Below are 16,171 nucleotides of genomic sequence, written 5' to 3'. Positions count from 1 at the left end.
CACCGTTAGCGTCCGTCTACACTGCCGTTGTGAATTCGAGGTTACCGCTACAGTCGAAAACGTTATCGACCATCGCCGGGACAACAGTCATCCTAGCGACCCCCTTGACCCACTTGTGCGAGTTGTGGTCTTATCGCCCATATACGAGTGTTGCGTTATGTCCCAAGTGGGTCCCTCGCCCGCATATGTGTATGTGACAAATAAAACGGTGCTTTTGTAAGTAACCATCAGGGGAATCTCGTCCCGCATTACCCACGTCCAAGTGATACGCAAAGGGTCTGTTGAGATCAGTCACGGTAGAGACAATAGCGAACCTTGACGCATCGTCGCTGACAAATCGAGGATTAGCGATAAGACGCGGGTCACCACGTCATCCTACCCACCGTGGACTTGGCGTCAATCAACATCTGACATCGGTAGCAGAGAAATGTCTCACGCACATTACTCATTATCGTGCCAGACTTGTGTTATTATGTAAAAAAATATTCGCTTAAGTAGTATTTTTGTACATATTTAATTGAAAATAATGATCACGTACGCACTCATGAGGAAGTAAATAATGTAAAGACACTCTTGTTTAAAATGTCACCATGGAAGTTCTTTCGCGCGCACTCACGAGAAGACATTCTCTTTGTTACAAAAAGTTCTATCATACGATTAAAATTAAATAATTTTCTATTGTATAAGCTATTTAAGTACGCATGTCGCCATTAAAAATAAACCATGTTGACACCTTTTTGTGATATGAAAGAAAAAACCATTTAATAATTGGTAATTAAAAATATATATATATATAACTAAAAAGCTGAAAAATATATTACCGCGAGTTTTTTTATTTTTTAAGGGATCGAGTGGGTTATGGTAAACGAATCGTTTTGTTTACACTGTGACTTATTAAGAATATGCCTCATTTTTTCATAAAAATCAATAGTATAGAGTTTATTTGTTTTCATGATTCATCTTGATCTTATATTTAAAGTATATGGTATGACACTTTCTTTCGTTAGTATTATTGACTATAAAATAAATGACACTGTTTTTTTACATATTAATATGTATAAAAATAAATACTTAATATTACATTTTTTCGATTAAAATTACACTTTATAAATAATGCTTCACAATGATGTGAATATTTTATTTTATTTTAAAAATTCAACATAAAACATCTTTAAACATAAAAAAATCTCTTCAATTGTATCAAATGTAAAAATTAAAGGAATACACAGAAAACTGACAAACTTAGTACAAAATTTAAGTTAGCAGTACGTTTTATACACATATTATTTCAATTAAATCTTTAAAATGCTTATAAATGTTAAATTCAAGTATTTACATGTTTGTATGCAACATAGTAAATAAGAGTTATTACACAATAAATCACGATTAATTTTTGTTTTACTGGTTTTGTGATTAAATCCTTTTTTTAAATTAGATTTTTAAATAAAAGACCAGTATTGAAAAAATGGCATTTCATCCTTTACAAGCCTAATGCACTTACATTAGTGCACAACAAATGTTTATTTTATGACAATCTGTAAACATTTGGTACTATAAATTACAATTTTCCAATACTTCATAAAATTGTGTTTCAACTTTTAAAAGTTAACATTTAATGCTTTATATGAATTTATTACAATAAGTACAACTTACATATTGAACCCTGAATTCAAAACTATTCATTTAACTAAAAATATGATTATTTTTTACAATTAAAATTACAAATTACTTATTATACAATTTTATTTTATAATTAATGTCATTATTGTAAGCAAGGAGCTCAGATTTAAACTTTTTGTCGTGTTTTGTTTTGTTAAATTTTATTGTTAATTAAAACTTGAAAAAAATAACAAAAACTATTATTTATAGTCTTAGTTTTACAGTGAATTGATTTTGTGACGTTATTAATAGTTTTTAGAACATGCTAAACAGTTTTAAAAATATTTTAAAGCCTTCATTTATACTTAAAAATGTTAATTGAGAAATGAAATTTATTAATGATATAAATGTGATAAATTTTTATTCTCAAATACAATATATTTTCTTAAATATCAATTATTAAACCCAATGTAACATTGTTTTTGTTTTTTTTTTTTTTAATTCTTTAATATCTCTCAATTTTAAGATAAGAGGTATCATAAAGAGCTATACTTCTACAAAATAAATGTTACAATCTTAAAAAAAAAATCAATTGTTAAAGAACTGTATCAATAATTTGAATAACAACCATGCCCACATAATTAATTTAGTTGCGTTATGTGTTTTAATAATTTTATTATTTATTTTTACTGTAAACCATTTTAAGAATAAAATTAATTCAAAACAATAATGAAATAATATTAATTTTTCAAACAGAATTCGAAGATTGATGTCTATATAAATAATGTGCTAGTCCAGCGGATAATTAGTTAATTTAAATTAATTTGGCATAATTTACTAATATTAACTTATAAATGTAATAACTAAAGATTTAAATTTATTAGTGGTTTAAGAATACCTAACCTTTTTGTAAAGGCATAAATGTTATGCTTAAAATCAATATAACATACCATAGTAAATGTCTTTATTTGAAATTTGCAAAGAACGATATATATATATTATAATAGCACCAATGCACTACATTTTTTCTTAATACCCGAAATAATGGTTTGTATAAATATTTTTTAACATCAAAAGCATAACACTTACATTTGTTGATATATTTCTAAATTTTAGAGATGTATTATTGAAATTTATTTAAGAAATATTAAAAAATTCTAAAAATTAAAAATAGAATCCCGCTAAAACAACTCATAATTATTATTAATATAATTGTAATTAAACTATTTATTTAAATAAAAGTATTTTATAAAAAATAAATTTTATTTTATTTTTCGAGATTACTCCAAGGGAAAATCTTTGAAAACCAAAAATTAATAAATGTTTAAATAAATGTGTCGATTATTATCATAAGATAAAATATGTATGTAATTAGTTTTTGGACTATAAGATATATATATATATATATATATAAATATCAAATTTATATACTTTCTATGACAAATTTTATCAAAATCTCACTATAACGCCTAGCAATATGCTTAAAGCAATATTTTAAAATGACAATAAAATTAAATAAATAAAAAATAATCAAACAGTTTTAATATAAGATATTTACAACACGAAGAGTAACAATATATTAAAATAATAATATGTATTTTATACAAATAATATAAATTTTTTGTGTAAAAATATATTTATCGAAGAATACGACGCAGAGTTTTATAAGTAAATTAATTATAATTATGGCAGTTTATATGAAGTAAAGTTATTAAGAGTCACATTCAGGTTTGTAGCCTAAATTTTTTCGCTGCAGGAACAAATGAATTTCTCGGAAATTAGGTCTACTTTTATCATCTCTCTGCCAACATTCGCACATTAAATCATACATTTCTTTAGGACAGTTAATTGGCTGAGGTAAGAAGATCTGAAACAGTAAAAAAAAAAAGACATTCTTTATATATTCGCATTATTTTATAATATTATTTAATTATACTAATAAAATGTGTTGAGAAAATGCGTAGATCGTATTATACAACAAAATATTGCAAAATTAGCAATTTACATAAGACACTGCTGAGATTTTGTATTTTATTACTGTTTTTAAAAAATATCTAGAATTTATAAATCAGTCTATGGAAAAAGCCACATACATTTTTTTATTTTTTAACCACAGTTATAGTTTGTTTAGTAGAAATTACAAAATGAAAACGTATTGTTTTTTATTTAAATAGATATTTAATTAAAAGTATTGAAAAAATGTTTGAAGATGTAACAATATAAGTAATTATAAAAGAAAACATTCGTTTAACTGAAAAGGCTGAAAAAGCGGATATTAAAAACGATGCAACGGATGTACAAAAGAATAAATTGTGGTTAAACTGAAAGCTAGATTAATCAAACGATACCTTAATGAAGTTTAAGGACAAGATGCGTATAGGAAAAAAAAATACTTGAATTGTCTATTCGAAACGTTATTCTTCTTATTCCTTTATGAAAACAAAATTAGTATGGAAAAAATTAATTTATTCAGTGCGTACAGATTGTCATGAAATGTGAACAGTTTTGATGTAAAAGGCGGAAGACTTTTTTGAGTTTCCAATTATGATTTTAATTCATTATTGTAGTTCAAACATGAAGTTTGATTTTTTTGTAAGACAATATGCATTGACTTACGAAGTTTCCGTCATTTTGATATAACCTTGTCACGTTATTGATAACATGTTGATCACTTAAATCCTCATATGGCTGTTCTCTAGCAAAAGTCAATATTTCCCACAATGTTACAGCGTATGACCAAACGTCACTTCTAGGTGTGTATTTATTCTAAATGTTAAAAAGAAAAAAAAATGTCATGTTGCTCATTAATTGTAACAATAAATATTGTTTATTAGTTAAAAAAATAATGGCCTTATACCAATAATATACTCTCCCAAGACATCCATCGGATTGGCAAGTATGGTCTACCTTCGAATTCAAAATAATCAGCAGAATAAATAGTTTTGCTTAGACTCATGTTAGACACTTTGATAGTATAATTTGGTCCAACCAAACAGTTTCTATAAATTAAATTGTAAATATCTTTTAATTATTTCTGAAATATTTAGCATGTGATTTTCAAGATTAATAATTCTTTATTTAAAAAAAAAAAAAAAAATACTATCCGAATTTATATTTTTTCATAGAATCGATTTTTTTTAATGTTATATACTTCGGGACAAGTGATTGATCTGTTTTCCAAGGAAGGTATAGTGCGCATTAGGTTAATTAACTTGGGATAATAAGTCTTTCATTTCATAATTTTATCATTTAGACTGTTTAACGTCAATTTACCTGGCTGACAAATCTCGATGAACGAAATTGATAGCTTCTAAGAACTTCATACCAGATGCTATTTGCGTAGCCATATGCATCAAGCATCCATAACTACGAAATAATTATCAGTTAATTATTGTACTATTTAAATATAGAAATGTTGATAAGTATTTATAAATTTGCATTCGACAAACCTTAATGTCTTTGCATAAGGAGATAATGGTGCAGCAGTCAGAGCGACATGTTCTTGAAGGAACTGATTAAGATCACCGTGTGGCATAAATTCAGTAATTATGCAAAATGGCTCTTCTGATAAACAACATCCTAACACTCTCGTAATGTTAGGGTCTCGTATTTTCCATAAAGATTCCACTTCGTCATAAAAATCATGTCTGTAAAACATTAAAATACCAATTTTTAATATTCTTCAATGTTTGTAAAAAAACGTATTTTTTAAATAGAAAACATAAACAAATTCTTAACAAAAATTTATGCTTTTATTTTTAGTGCTATTAATAAGATAAAAAAAATTGTATTTTTCATTAGCTGTCTATCGGTTTATCACTAACTTTTAGGAAATTCTTTTTTAATAACATTTGAAGATAACAATATTTTTTAAATTGAGTAAATATTTCAATTTCTAAGATTCAATAGTCCCTACAAAAACCACAAGGGAAATCGGGACATGTTGATACGGATCAATTTTTTTTATTAAAAAATAAATTAAAATAAAATATGATATCATTTCAGTAATTATTTTTAAGTAAACAATAAAAAATAATCTTTTAGTATAATAATGGTAGAGAGAAAAGTGACTCTAATATTTGAGTGCGAATTTACAAGTAATTTTATTTCCAATTAATTTTAGTTGAAAATACTTATACGAGTTATAAATCCTATACTATGCACTTCTATTATAATACAAGTTATATTCAAAGTGTTAAAAATCTTTTTTTACGGTAACCCGACTGACTAATAATATTATAAGAATGGGAATCAAAGATTTAAAAACATTAATACATCGGAGATTTTTAAGTTTTAATATAATATTTTTAAAAGTTAAGTTGAGTTTTTAATCATCAATTAAAAGTTTAACTAATTTCGATAGATTTCAACAATTCGGTTAGTATTATTATCATTAATAATGTCGATGTTTTTTTTAAACTTTAAAGTTAATAGCCAGTTTACAAAAACATAAAAAATATTCAAATATAATAAAAACAATAAACTTTATATTCTTCAATAAATTTATTGAAATAAATATTTTAACGATTCGAATGGTTTTAAAAAAAATATGTTTTATATATTCATTACTTGATAGTCTCTGATATTCCTTTTCTTAAGGATTTTACAGTAACGAGCTTACATTTCACCGACGTCGTTTGAAGTATGTCGTCGGGGAAAGATTTTACTTCACAGAGATGAATCTATAATAAAATCATAAAACCTCGTCTCAATTCATTTTATTTAGTAGTTTACACGTAACTTACTTCTCCAAAATGAGTTTTTGTCAATGTCTGGACAACATTCAGTTGCTCTCTTGGGAATTCTGGGGGTAATTGGCACAAAGTATCGTCAGATCTTGTTAAAGGACAAGTCGATGCGTTACTAGCTCCGCCTCCTCTGCTGCTGCTTGACCTGGAAGACGTTGGAGGAGGCGATCGTGGAGGTGGAGGAACATTTATCTTAAAAAAACATATTAAGAGTAAATGAGAAAAATAAAAATATACAACATATTTAAATTTTCAGTAAAAAAAGTTGTATAAATATGTACAAGTTTTGAGTTAAAAATATTTTTGATAGTTTATAAATTAATACAGTTTATTGTGTGTCACTAAATAACAGTTTATAGAATGAATAACTCGGTAAAAATACCATTTTATTTTACAATAGACTGATTTGATAAGCTAATACAATTTCTATGAATATAGATAGACATTATGAATTTGAACTATTCAATGGTTAAAATAAATATTTGCCATTTCAGTTATTCAGATGTAGCGTTATAAAAGGTAGAAAATTAAATAAATAACAAACGATCAATAACGTTAAATTGACACAAACTTCAACTTTGGTGGTTTAATTTCACCATGAGTATGTTTGAGCTGTGCAGTATTTTAATTATATAGTGTGTACGCATATCAAAATAATCAATTCCCACAATTGAAATATAGGTTTCTACATTCAAAAACTACATAAAGAAAATACAGTCTACACTTATACTACTTTTTTATTTTTCAAATAATAAAAATTCAATTTTATTTTGTAGCAAGCGCCTCATTTAAAAAAAGGAAAAATTTTTATTTTTGTCAGAAAATAATTGCAAAAAATAAATTTTACCCGGGTAACATTTTTTTCGTTCAAAGTCAGTTTGAAAGCGCTGTGTTTAAAGCTGTTCTACAAATGTTTAAATAACTTTCGATGATTCCTCGGAAGTGTTTTGATATAAAAAAAACGAAGCATTTTAATGCAGTTCAATGTCAGTTTTTCGAACCCTGAACACTGCAATAAGTGAGTTCGTAAACCCAACTGTTTTATTTCACGAGGTTTTTAGACCAAAAATTATTACAATTACTTTTAGAAACAATTAATCACGGAAAATGATCAATTGTCTGTGATACGATGCCAAAAAATATAACTTTAAGCAAAATATATCTACAGCTCTGATTAGAACTCGCAGTTTATATACTTGTGCAGAATACGTCCCTGAAAACCATGGGAATATTTTTTAAATCCTAATCACCCTAATAAAATTTTTAATGAATCTAAATCATGCAATTTAGACTAAAATACTCAAGAATTTTGAAGGATGTACATTTATTCTCAATATCAATCATTTGAATACAAAAAGTTAATTTTTCAAGTTATTAAAGTTAATATTAATTATTAATATTTAATTCATATATTAAGATATTAATTATTTTTTTATTTATTTTTATTATATTTTTACAAATTGCTTGTAGCATAGTTAATTTTAGGGTTTGTATGGTCAATGGAATACATGATTTTTTCGTAGGGGAGGAACCTATGTAAGTAAAAAATATCTAATTCATTCATTGGCGTAACTAGTTTTTTTGAAAGGTAGACAATAGAAACAAAAATAAGAGGGTTTAGGGCTTCAATACTTGGTGAAATAACTAATTAAATAATAGTACACTGCATATGATCTGTTTTGAGACAAGTTTGTTACACCAAACCCAACCAAACATTAACCGTCGTGCCACAGTCATTTCAATGTCTATGGACCTTAGTAAAACTGTTATTACACTGTCAATCACACTCTGGATGCAAGTTTTCATACATGTAATAATAACCATTTCATAATCGGAAAAAAACTGTACACTTGCACAAACGATCTTGCACCGTGTTTTAACTGGCTTTTAAACAATATTGACACTGTGACTGCACTTGATTTGCTACTCGGGGAAGTAAGTTATTAAGTTGGCATTATTTTTTGATAAAATTTAAAAACTAAGACAAGCTAACGCAAAGAAGCTATGGAATATATGCATGATTCATATTATTCTATTTATTTTAAGTACACCGGTATCTTTCTTAGTTAAGAAAAAGAGGAAATAAATAAACAAAAACCCGGTAGAGATTAGGTAAAAGTAATAATAAAACACAAAAGGGGAGATAATTTTTCCATCCGACCAATTAAAGGGTTTGCTTAGGTATCTGAGCGTAGATACTTGACACCGCAATGTTATCGCAAGCGGTTGGATTTTATTCATTCCCATGAAATATGTATACCAAAAACGGGTGTTTGAACGCTGTGCAGTATAATAATATAACACAACAGAGCGACTTTAATTATATAATTGGTTAATTAATGAGTTCTGGTGAAGCTGTAGGTGAATTTTCTGCTACCGTTCACGATAACGATGTAACCGTTTCGTCTTTGTGTTTTTCTAAGTAATGTCGTCAACCTACTTAAAATCCAACTCGAGAGGAAAAATCTCTTATTGAAAATTCTGCGAAACAAGAACGAACGCGGAGTTACTTGATTGTATTTAAAATTTAACGTTTGGTCGACGGCCTTTAGAATGGTTTGAGAGTTGTGCAAGGTTACCTTATTTTTTAACACAGTTTCATCGAATTCTTTTTAAATGCGAACATTTTCATTTACACATAAATGTTTGTCGATCTCTTTGAATTATTTTACTTAGATTCTGAGAATTTACGTCAGTAAAAAATATACACCTATTAGTCATAAAATTTGTTTGGTCTCCACCGTATTCATTTAATGAACTTATGTTCTTTTTTCCATACAACTCAACACAAGTAATACTAGTTAATATTTTAAAGAACTCGTCATTTTTCTAAGAAAACGGACACACAAATCACCGACTGCTAAACATTATTATAATAAAATCTATTTTTCTTACACAAATAATATTTACTGGAAATGATTTATCGACAGAAACATTTTTACGAATCTTAGTAAAACACATAAAATATTTTACTGTAAAAACAAATTATAATTATGGTACTAAAATTTACAGGTTAAATTTAAAAAATATATATTAAACATACCTGGCATATGTCTGATGCAGCGTAATACTTTTCTAAAGTATGACGAGGCGCCATTTCGTGAATGGAAGTCTGACTGCGATGTTGTCTTAAAGTTTTTGACGATGTTTGATGAACATGAGGAATTGCGTATTCTTCTTGTTCCACAATATCCCGTACATCTAACAAAACAAGCCATTTCATTTGTAATAATTTTATTAAGTAATTAGTTATTTATGCAATTTCATGAAAAAATAATGTACGCATACGTATTTTACATAACTATTAGGTATTTTATACACAGTATCGAAAACAGCAAAACATGTATTATTCTCGTTTTTTATATTTCATTGTTAAGATTTTATAAATTAAAATATAAGTGATGTTGTTTTTACTAAACGATAAAATTCACCTGACTGTGTTTTAATTTTTGCCTTGTGAGAAATTCATAAATTATTTTTATATTCGCTGTTGGGACGATATTTTTAGCTAAAAATAATATACCAATAATTTACAAAAAATGTTGTCATAAATGATGATAAATTATGATTTTGTAATTAAATATATTATTTGAATTATTTTTTATTGTACTTTCTTGCAGTAGTTTAAAATAATACTTGCATAATAAGCAAGCAAAACTTGAAAATACAACAGTGAAGATTTAAAAATTAAAATTTAACCTTTATCAATGACAATATTATGAAAATAATAATAAAAAAAAACTTTTGATGTTGTTTTTTTGGAATAAGAACATAAAATAAGTCAAATCTTGCTACATAATTTGACAGAATCTACGAGTTTTTATTTTCTATTGAAGATTATCTCAAATTATTGATGAGATGTCAAAATTATTATTATAATACAATCATATTTTTATAGAAAATATCAACGATTATATTTTTTGTCATAATTTTAAAATCATTAAAAGTTTCTTGAGATACACATTAAGTAGCATAAATTAAATCTATATTTGGTTAGAAGTTCAAGTATTAAAAAGACTTCCCTTCATACTTAAAAACTGCAACTATAAAAATGTTTAGCACGCTCTTAATAATTTGCCCATCGTCTTTATCTGATTTAAATTTATAATGAAATTTGTGGAAATTCTTCAACTTTTATACACTTTATATTATTGTTGATAAACACCATATTTTATGATTAGCAGATTAGTAATTTTTAATGAACTATTTATCGCGGTTATTCTATTTCGTAGATTTTTTAACAAAACTTATAATAGTTTATTTTTTCTGCCATAACTTTAAGTTAGTATTCAACGAGCTGTAGTAATTTCTTTGCAATTATTTCAACGTCTACGTCATCTAATTTGATATGAAATTGAAGTCGAAATTTCACGGTCGTATATCGTTGTTATTTTATATGCACTTCTATTTTAGTTAATTTGCCATGAACAGCATGAACATTTCATCATATTAAAAATACATTTACGGGATAGGGGGTCGCATGTTAAGCCTTTCACAGATCCTAAAAAATTCTAATTTTTGATACAATGGCGAGAGGGTAAGAAAAAAAGATAAAATTATAGATGATACAGCACTGCATCACTTATAAAAAAGTTTAAATGATAACTTCGCGATGTGTATAAAAAATGTGCCATATTTAATGAAAGAATAAAATAACTCGGTCAAGCTCAGCCTATTAAAGTACTTGCCTACTAAAATCAATTATAATATACACGGAAAATGTAGAGAATAAGTGACATAAGAAAATAATAAATGTATGCAATATATTAGTACATAGTTTGGAATGAGGAAGACTTTTTTTTAGAAAAACTTTGTATAAAACTAAACATTTTTTCCATTTTATTATACATCTGGGAAACGTTAGTTGCAACTCTAAATGTTAATATTTAATTTCTGTACAGAGATTATCCAGCCTCACACATGGTATTTGTATTATTTATGTCATTACAAATGTATATATATATTTTATTTTAACAAGTAGAAGAACCCTTTAGAAAAATATATGTTACAGTGCATGTATAACATTAGAACAAGAGAAAAAATATTAAATATGTACATGACAAACAATAATAAACAACAATACAATGAATAAATAGTAACATTAATAAAATTGTAATAGACCATTAAAGTATATCATTAAAAATGTAAATCAAATGAATAATTGATGTACAGTTTAAAAAAAAAAAAAATCACGCGACAAAAAGAAGAATTCTAATTTTTCGGCAATAAGTTTGACTAAAATTAGAGTCCTTGGAAAAAAGATGCGAAATTACAGTTGTTTTTGAACATGAAACTAATTAGATTTTTTTAAACTACGATTTTGTATTGTAAAACTATTAATTTATAACAGTCCAGGGGAAATCGATAAAACCAATTAAATAAGATAATAACACCTGTAACATTTCTCGTTGATTCACAAGACTTGAATCTCAATTGGGACAATTGCAAGTTATTAGATATATTTAATTCATAACTTAATAGCTTAAAGAATTCGATTTCAATTTGAATTTGATATTAATTTTCATTTTTAGTGCATACCTGTATAATCAGGACTAAGAACCACTGAAGGTTGTCGAATGATGCCATTGTATGGTCTGTGATAGTTATTAGTACTTTTGTCGGAATCATCATCCAAGTTCACCTGTCCATAGATATGTCCATTGGCGTTCACTCGCACAGGGAGTTCCTGAAACATTTTAAGATTTATGGTTAGTATTATTTAAAGTGGTACTTGAAAAAGAAACACTGTAACGGCATTTTTCTTTCCAACAAATAAATATTGAAACCTTCCAATGTCAAAAGTTATTGTTGACTTATAAGTTATTGAATTTTATTGTCTTTAGAGAACCACATTTTCAAAAACTTGGCGGTAATAAAATTTCCACGACATTATGGAAAATAGTTTGAAAGTTTAACGGATAAGATTTATTCAAAGCCCATGTGCGTCAACTAACTTTAAATAACATATATTTACGCTATATGTATACAGTTAAAAAAAAAAATGTTGTTTACCATAATGATTTCGTGTTTGAATTTTTTTCACATAACTTTTCTGTAAACTTGTCGAAAAACATATTTTTACGAAACTCCATTTGTTATGCATTCAATATGGATTATACATTTCATAATTGATGTAGTTTTTAAACGAAACAAAATCAATTTTAATGATTTCGAACGTTTAAAGAGATCGAAGTTTATATTTTAACTTTGATTTGAACAGTATAGATAAATTCATATTCTATTCTACGTATATTGTATAACCCTTGACTTGACTTCAAGTTAATGATTTTGGGTATCCAAATGAAAATAAGCAATTGAACCTGCTTTTAGTGTTGGTAAGAGAAAACGTTCCCTTGAGTGTATCGCAGCAATGTGTCGTGTGTACCCTAAAAGTGTGTACTTTTGCACTGGCGTTGTATCCACCTACGCGTGTTTGTGTGTTTTTTTCATGTCGCGACCATCGAACTTACTGTAATTGGCCTAGTCGCGTTAGGGACTTACCGTCAGGTGTATTGGTGGTGGCAAATGTGGTTTGTCAGCTGTACAGTCATGGAACGAAGAGCTACGACGTCCCGCTACGGAGCCCAATAACAGGCGCCGCCTACGAACCATCACAAAGGCCGCTGCAGTACCAGCTAACATGGTGGCAGCGGTCAGGGCACCGACCAGCAGTCCGATCACACGTCTTCTGACCCCTCCACTGCTGTTAATCACACCACCGCTCATTCCACTCAAACTACCGTCGATGTTTCCAACACCTAAACTGTTATGGTTATTCGTTTGCTGCGGTCCTGCAATCAAATCAATTTGAGCATATTAACTAATTAAAGTACACGGAATCATAACAGTGTTAATAAATAAGAATCTAATTAAAAATCAATAAGGAGAGAAATAAAAAGATACGGACTATTAAAAGATCAATTACAGTGGCGCAACTAAAGCAAAAATCTAGGGGTTCTAAAATTGTTTAAAGCTCAAACGCCGCAATGGGAACCCTCCTTCAAATCTACCTCATTAATATTTCCATGANAATCTAATTAAAAATCAATAAGGAGAGAAATAAAAAGATACGGACTATTAAAAGATCAATTACAGTGGCGCAACTAGAGCAAAAATCTAGGGGTTCTAAAATTGTTTAAAGCTCAAACGTCGCAATGGCAACTCTCCTCCAAATCTACCTCATTAATATTTCCATGGCTGTATAATAATGTAATATATAATGTCTGTATTAATTATGACAGTTTTAAAGATGACTGATTAACTGAGCAGATGATTGTGGCCGTTCAGTAGCTTAATATTGAAATGTCCCAGTATACTCAAAAAAACGATTTTGTTTTATTTTATTATCATGTAGTTATTTATATTTATTTATTTTTATATTTATATTAATTATGTGTACTTATTTATTTCATTTTTTTTTTTTTTATTATTTCAAAACAAAATACTAATATAGCCTTTAAACAATTAGTGTTCATTATAATTAATATAATTTCAAAAATAAATTCATTTAGTTAAATTATAATATAAAATATATGTAGCAATTTAATTTCGAAATTTAATATAATGTTGTTTAAAGTGTATTAATTAATTTAAAATTTATACAATTGTGATTTTTTTTTAAATTTGAGTAATTATATTATTTATACAATTTTGGCGAATTATTTAAAATAAAAAAGACAGTGAATTTTTTAAATTTACATCAGGTGAATTAAATTAACAATTTAAAAATCATATGTATTTATAATAAATTATTGTTATTAAAAAGTAATAAATTAATTCATAACCAATTGATATTTAATTGTTTATGCGTTTCTTCAATTATTTTGATGATGTTTTTATAACGTGGTAAGCCAAATTTTGTAATTTTAAAGTTATATATCAATTTTATTGGACATTTTTTTTTCATTTAGTCGTATAAATACAGTTTCATTAAGAAAATAGTTTATTCGGTGTATTCTATTGATATTTTATTTGGATCAGTGTTTTAAAAAGAGTTACTTAAAATTTAAAATATATAAAAAAAATGTTGAAAATGGTATTTTACGGTAGCATAATTTTAGATATTTTTTTTAATTTCTAAAAGTTATTATTATTATTTTTTACTTTGATTTAATTAAATTAAAATTAAACTCTTTGGACGTATTGGTAATTAAAATAGGTCAAGAGAGATCTGATAATTTTCATGAACAAACATAAAAAAAAATGCACACCATCATAAAATCAATACTTTCTCAGCTTCACATCGAAGCTAAAATAAAAACTGACTACAAATCATCCAAGTAAAAAATGGTTTTTTTTACTTTTAAACTATTTATTCATATACAAGTATATTTTTCATTACTCCTTTTCTGAATAAGTAGTTTACCGTAAATCGTAATTTAAAAAAAATGATTATGAAAAATTTAGATTAGAAGCAAATTGTATTAAACAACTATTATTTTTTCTCCTGTGGTACTTATTTAAGGTTTCTCTGTCATTAGAGATAAATTACAATAATTAATATTTAAATCTTTTTAAGTAGAAGAAAAAAGTAGTTTTATAAAAACGGCAAAACTTTGTAAAAGGGATAAAACAGAATTTGATTGAATGTTTTACGCCTGATTTTGACATTGACTTTATTATTCTTCATTAACATTTTTTATAGCGCTATTCGAGATGAAACTCAAAATGGAACCACAACGAACACATTTTCCAGTTCATTGTGCAATATTTGAATATATTTTAGGCATGTTATAAATATTTTATGCGATTTTTTAACATTTGAATTTGGAACGTTTTCGGTTTAAAAATAATTTGAAAAAACTAGAAATAATTTTTGTCTAAATCAGATATTTACGAATATTCATACATTTACAATGCAAACATTTTATTGCAGTGTAACTTAGTTTTAACTAATAATAAAAATGTATGCATACTATTTTTCAATCTGTATTAGAAACATTTGATGCTTAATAATTAGTTTTATTAATTTAAGTGAAAAAAGATTTGTTGAAAATATTTCAACATATACCGATCTCTACGGAAGATTTTAAATTATGTTTTGTGATTTATACTTGAAATACTATAAAATAAGTAACACAATGTTTGCTTCAAAAGGATAAGAGATAAATTTATAAATATATATGAGTGTACGTGAGGTTTTATGATAGCAAATCGTTTGATCCACCTTGAACAATGTGTCAATAGAAATAAAATACAAGTTCATCAGTTCATCCTTCCGTGTCTCAACCACATTGGCTATGTCATTTATTTCGTGATCACGCCAGATTAGCCATGTTCACTTCATCCTACCAAATAAATTGCTATCTAGCTGACCATTGTTTACTATTACATGAATCCCTTTACTTAATGTCCTGAATAATTCAATTGAACTAATGGCACATACGCACGCGGAGTATAGATACCTACACAGTCTCATTAAAGGTCATCCTACAGGTCTATGGACTGATATTTTCATCTTCTAACTGGCTTACAATGTTAATGCTTGGACATGTGTTGTTAAATAATTTGAAAGTAGTAATCACGAGAATATTAACAGCTTCTCAATTTACGTTGTTAATAAATATATATTGATAAAAATGTGTAGTTAAACTTTGTTATTTTTTTTTTTACGTTACTATCATTATTTTTTAAGTAAGCTAACCTCCACTGACAGGTGAGTTTCCATCTTCTTTGTGGTCTGACGACTTCACTTCATCTCTTTGTATTTCGATACCTCCGTTCGACTTAACGCTATTGTCGTTGGGGAAGAAAATAAGCGGTTCCTCCGCTTCTTCGGCTGGCCATACACCGGGTAACTTCACTGAAAATTAAATAAAAAAAAA

At 26.9% G+C, this 16,171-nt stretch overlaps 1 protein-coding gene across 2 annotated transcripts in view; it reads right to left on the bottom strand.

Annotated features, from left to right (window-relative positions):
* Positions 1-3,069: 3,069 nt before the first annotated feature.
* LOC126910300 (discoidin domain-containing receptor 2-like) overlaps positions 3,070-16,171 on the bottom strand; it is a 91,482-nt gene continuing 78,380 nt past the window's right edge. Inside the window, exons 9-19 of one of the 2 annotated variants that reach the window (XM_050692747.1) lie at positions 15,991-16,149; positions 12,849-13,138; positions 11,886-12,033; positions 9,391-9,548; positions 6,345-6,539; positions 6,169-6,281; positions 5,049-5,246; positions 4,873-4,965; positions 4,457-4,598; positions 4,216-4,365; positions 3,070-3,466 (exon numbers count right to left, since the gene is read on the bottom strand). In XM_050692747.1, coding sequence (XP_050548704.1) covers positions 3,311-3,466; positions 4,216-4,365; positions 4,457-4,598; positions 4,873-4,965; positions 5,049-5,246; positions 6,169-6,281; positions 6,345-6,539; positions 9,391-9,548; positions 11,886-12,033; positions 12,849-13,138; positions 15,991-16,149 — 1,802 coding nt within the window. In that variant the 3' untranslated portion in view covers positions 3,070-3,310. The remainder of the gene's footprint in view (positions 3,467-4,215; positions 4,366-4,456; positions 4,599-4,872; positions 4,966-5,048; positions 5,247-6,168; positions 6,282-6,344; positions 6,540-9,390; positions 9,549-11,885; positions 12,034-12,848; positions 13,139-15,990; positions 16,150-16,171) is intronic. The other variant, XM_050692748.1, reaches the window with a different exon arrangement.

Source organism: Daktulosphaira vitifoliae, unplaced genomic scaffold (genome assembly GCF_025091365.1).
Source record: "Daktulosphaira vitifoliae isolate Bord-2020 unplaced genomic scaffold, ASM2509136v1 Scaffold_1, whole genome shotgun sequence".
Taxonomy (NCBI): Eukaryota; Metazoa; Arthropoda; class Insecta; order Hemiptera; family Phylloxeridae; genus Daktulosphaira; species Daktulosphaira vitifoliae.
Note: the sequence above shows the minus strand (reverse complement) of the source record. Positions and strands in the feature narration are given on the sequence as shown.